Source organism: Pseudopipra pipra, chromosome 17 (assembly GCF_036250125.1).
Source record: "Pseudopipra pipra isolate bDixPip1 chromosome 17, bDixPip1.hap1, whole genome shotgun sequence".
NCBI lineage: Eukaryota > Metazoa > Chordata > Aves > Passeriformes > Pipridae > Pseudopipra > Pseudopipra pipra.
This window is the reverse complement of record NC_087565.1, coordinates 4,305,673-4,310,643: the sequence shown is the minus strand read 5'-3', so window position 1 is coordinate 4,310,643 and position 4,971 is coordinate 4,305,673. Positions and strand designations below refer to the sequence as shown.

At 45.9% G+C, this 4,971-nt stretch overlaps 1 protein-coding gene across 1 annotated transcript; it reads left to right on the top strand.

The window, feature by feature from the left end:
* The first annotated feature begins 999 nt into the window (after positions 1-999).
* On the top strand, positions 1,000-4,200 carry NPBWR2 (neuropeptides B and W receptor 2). Its single transcript, XM_064673980.1, has 2 exons — positions 1,000-1,233; positions 1,751-4,200. Exon 2 carries the CDS (start codon positions 2,428-2,430, stop codon positions 3,424-3,426), a length of 999 nt encoding a protein of 332 aa, XP_064530050.1. The 5' UTR covers positions 1,000-1,233; positions 1,751-2,427; the 3' UTR covers positions 3,427-4,200.
* The last annotated feature ends 771 nt before the right edge of the window (positions 4,201-4,971 follow it).

Genomic DNA, 4,971 nt, shown 5'->3' with positions numbered 1-4,971 from the left:
TGCTTCATTTACAACTACTTACAGCTTTACCAAAATAGGCAAGAAGACGGCTCCAGGGGTGTTTCATGTGAAGAAATATCATCCATAGCATTCCTATGCATCTTTTGGGCAATATAATTTCTATTTCATTTTCCTTAAGCCTAACGTCTGGTCAGATTTTGGCCAAGATAAGGAAAATATCTGGAAGAGTGGCATACTGGGCATAAAAAAAATTCCATCTGCTGAAAAAGTCAGTTATACCCATAGTTTTAAGAAATTACCTCCAAGTGCAATGGAGTGTTTTACTCCCCCACCCCCACCACCCCCCAGTTACCGGTGCACAATAATCTTGTCAGAAGAGTGTAAATATCTACAGGAGAGGAGCAAAGCCAAACACAGCTCTTGGCTACACAGCTCAGATCAAAAAGCTGACCTGTTTGGTTACATGCACACAGCCAGGCATGGCAGCAATGGATGGCTGCATTTTCCCTTGCCTTGTCTTGGAATGAAGGCCAGGCAACATTTAAAGGGCTAAAGGAGAATCAAGAGACCCTTGATTTCCTTTTTCTTCTTGTTCTAGGGACATGAAGGTAAAGTGATCTTACACTGTTGCTGGTTTTGCTCTATAGCCTGAGGTGCATTTCTATCAAGCTTCACGGGACTCCTGCACCTCCTGATGCACATCTGAAGGATTTTGCTGCATTTCCAAAGCTGCACCAGAGACCCAGCTGGGGAAAAAAATCAGCCAAACTCCCTGAGAGCAGCTGAAACCAGCACAGATCTGGCAAGGTCTGTTTATTTGTTCATTTTGCGAGCTGTAATGTTGCTTACTCTCCTCCCACTCCCTCTGGGGCATCTTCCTTTGTTAAAACCAGCCACTGTTCCCTATTGAAGCAGTTTAACCCCCCGCTTCCCACCGTTTCACATATCCCTCATTCAGCCAGCCCTGGGTGCTGTCCGTGTCCCTCCAGATCTCCCTTATTCCTGAAGGGAACAGCCCGGAGCATCAGCTGCTATTTACTATTTAAATAACCCTGCAGAAAGAAAACCTTTTTTTTTGCCCCCCTTCCCTGGTTTGAGCAAGTGCTAATTGTTCAGACATGCAACGCACACACACAGAGGCATCATGGTGATATGATTGCAAAGCCGGGTAACGTCAGCATCCCAGAGACCCTCCTCCGACTCGGATTAGAGAGAAGAGGCTCACCAGCACAAGCAGCAGGTACTGGAGGAGGCAGCGGAGCCACTCACCAGGTAAGAGACACTTCAGCCCTCCTTCCCCAGCGCTGGCGGTCCCGTCCTGCACTTGATTGCTGTGCAACAACAAAATGCAAGAGAAGGGAAGCACTTCTCTTTGCAGAGCCTGGGGACCAGTTGCCAAACCTTTGATCTTCATGGGGGTAGGGGAGTCGGTGCTTGCTCATTCCCAGCAGAGGAATTCTTGGAAGAAAGGGTCAGGCGTTAGTGATGGATGTGGCAACTGCTACTGATGTGGAGATTCTCGCTGTGACTCGAAAGTGGATTTGCTTTCAGAGTACTTTTCTCCCTCTTCCCTGATTAATCCTGAACTTCTGAGATTTACAGGTCTGTCTGTCCATCTGTGCCAAGTTTGGTGTGCTGCCAGTGTTTTGCACTGGGGATGGTCTTCACAGTGAATAAGATCATAGCCCACCCTTGCTTAGAGCATTACTTTGACTGCAGCTTAAGCCCCTTTAACCCTTAGTTTTGGAAATACTCCCTGAACGATTTTTCCTCCTCCTTCTTTTGCTAGGGGACCCTGGGAGTGGGGGAGTAGCAGTGTCAGAAACTTCTTCATTGTTTGTGAAATCTCAGTCAATGAAGAGCCTGAACTCCGACACCAAGGCAGGCACTAATTAACAACTGCAACACTTCTGCTCCTGCACGGAAAGCAAGTGCTGTGCCAGTGGAACAGCAGCCGTCCCTCGAGTCCTCCTGTGAACAGCCAGACAGGCACAAAGCTCCCCCTCTGCCTGCCTGTTCCTGCCAGCCCCAGAAGAACACTCTCAGCAGACAGCTGAACTGGAGTCACTCAACTATCCCAGAAGAGAAAAGGCAAAGTTCACCAGAATGCCCTCAGAAAGGAGAGTTCCTTGACTTACATAGAGAATTATAATTCTCTTGTTTCCTTGGTTCATGGAGCCTTATGTGCCTTTCAAGCACTATCCCCTCCCTCATCACTTCAAAATCTAACTTCTCCAACATGGGGGGACAGGAGAGATAAGTCAGCTGGTCCATGTTGCCTCACAACCCACCTTTGAAAATAACCTGTGTCTACATGAGATAGTGGCTGCTTCTCCTAGGGGAAAGAAAAAACCCAAAATCAAACCACAAAAAACCCCCTCAACAACGACAAAAACCCCATCCCTTCTTTCTTCCGGGCTAGCAAGGCTTTCAGTAACATCTGAGGGTGGTCTGTGACCAACAGGCATGGGAAACAGCTCTTTTTGGGATGATCTGAACAGCACCTGCAGCAAGGCAGGCAACAGCTGCTACCTGGACAACAGCATGAGGTTCAACTTCTCCTTCCAAGAGCAGGCAGCTGATTTCTATGTTGTCCTCCCCGTGATTTACTCCGTGATCTGTGCTGTGGGGCTCACAGGCAACACTGCTGTCATCTATGTGATCCTCAAGGCCCCCAAGATGAAGACTGTGACAAACATGTTCATCCTTAACCTTGCTATAGCCGACGACTTGTTCACACTTGTCTTGCCCATTAATATTGCAGAACACCTGCTCCGCTACTGGCCCTTTGGAGAGGTCCTCTGCAAGATCATCTTGTCCATAGACCACTACAATATCTTCTCCAGCATTTATTTCCTAACAGTGATGAGCATAGACAGGTATCTGGTGGTACTGGCTACAGTCAGGTCCAAGAGGATGCCCCATCGTACGTACCGAGCAGCCAGGATTGTCAGCCTGTGCATCTGGATCCTGGTCACCATCATAGTTCTCCCTTTCATCATCTTTGCCAATGTCTACACAGATGACCTGGAGATAAAGAGTTGTGGTCTCAATTTCCCCAAGCCTGAAAGGTTTTGGTTCAAAGCCAGCAGGATCTATACCCTCATCCTTGGCTTTGCCATTCCAGTATCCACCATCTGCATCCTCTACACCATGATGCTCTACAAGCTAAGGAACATGCACTTGAACTCTAACGCTAGAGCCCTGGACAAAGCCAAGAAGAAAGTCACCATTATGGTCTTCATAGTCCTGGCTGTGTTCCTCTTCTGTTGGACCCCCTTCCACTTGGCCACCATCGTGGCTTTGACCACCGACTTGCCCCAGACCTCTGTGGTCATTGGTATATCCTACTTCATCACCAGCCTGAGCTATGCTAACTCATGCTTGAACCCTTTCCTGTACGCTTTCCTGGACGACAGTTTTCGGAAAAGTTTCCGGAAGCTGCTGGAATGCAGAACTTCTTGAACAGTGGCTTGGGGATCACAGATCCGTGCCCTCCCAGGGCTTTGCAGGGGCAGCTTCACAGACTGAAGGGGTGGCCAATGAATGCACAACGTCTGTTCTGGCATTTACAAGTGTTGTGTGTGTCTGTTTATAATGCTCATCATCCACAGTTTGTCCTGCTCCCTTGCAGCTCTTTGCTCCTCCCAGCTCCTCAGAGTTGCATTTCTGTATTCTTATTTTTAATTACACACCCTGAGTTATTAAGGACAGAAAACTTCTTTTCAGAGGTGCATTTCTACCACATAGTGGTCCTTTATTGCCATCTGCTGTACAGCACCAACAGGCTGCAGAGCAGTTTTCAGAATAATGCAATGCTCAGTTCTTTATTGCCATGTTATTAGGATTGTTTCATGGGGCAGAGCTAACGAGCACTTTCAATGAAATATCAATAAAATGGACAGAGGATGAGTATTTGGAAGAAAAAAAAAGAAACCGTTTTCAGGTCCATGAAACACTTGTGCCTATGTGTTATATAGCTTTGTTTTTGATTTTGGGGGTTGTCCATCTTCCACCCCACTCCAAATTCCCTCTTTTCTGGACTGTTAACACAGGTTAAATTTAGACCAAAAGGAAGATTTGTGTCTCAAAAATAGGATTAAACAACACACCATACAAATACTATGACAACTGTGGGAATTTGTGTTAGAAATTATTTTTAACTAATTGTTCCTGTTAAGTGTCAAATATATATTTACTTAAGAGCGATTAATGAAATAAACCTCATGGGGAAAAAGAGTCTGGTCCTTCTTTCATAAGAGAAAATTTACACTACTTGTGCCATATCTTTGCTATATATATATTGCATTTTACCTACTGCAAAGTAAAATAGGGTAGATTTGTAACAAAATTAAGGTGTTTATAAGCAATAAGAAAAACCTCTAGCAAGCACTGGAGATAAAGTTCCTTCTTTAGCAGATAAACAGTTTGAATACTTGAACAGAACTAGAACTTGAGAGAACAGTCTGAAGATCAGAAACACCATATTTAAAGCTTGGAAAGCTCACTCTCACACCCCTTAGCCCTGCAAAGTATATAAATTATTGTTTTTAGGAAGGCTGCCTCAGCTAAAACTTTTCTCTCAAGCTTTCTCCAAATATACAGGTAACAAGCTGGGCTCTTACCTGTCCAAATTCCACCAGGAAAGCATGGGACAGGTAAAACAGAAGAGGAGTGGGCTGCAGTTCTCAGTTTAAATGGGCTCCTGGGGCAATGGGAGAGGGTGTGGGAGGAGATCCCAGGTGAGGCTGCTCAGGGCAATTCGGTTGGGTCAGTGCCCTCAGCATCCCAACCTGACAACCCTCGATACATCGTGATAGCAATTGCCTTTTTTCCCTTCTAGAAAACTGAGAGAGATATGTTGCCTTCTCCATATTAAAGGTGTTAATTTTGGAAGAACAGTGAAGCGGAACACATTCTTCCAGGTGAAACTTCTCCAGGAATTTTGCTTTAGCACTGTTGCCACCTGCTGGCAATGGGGCTTCCCAGGTGGAAAAACCTCTCTGAGTG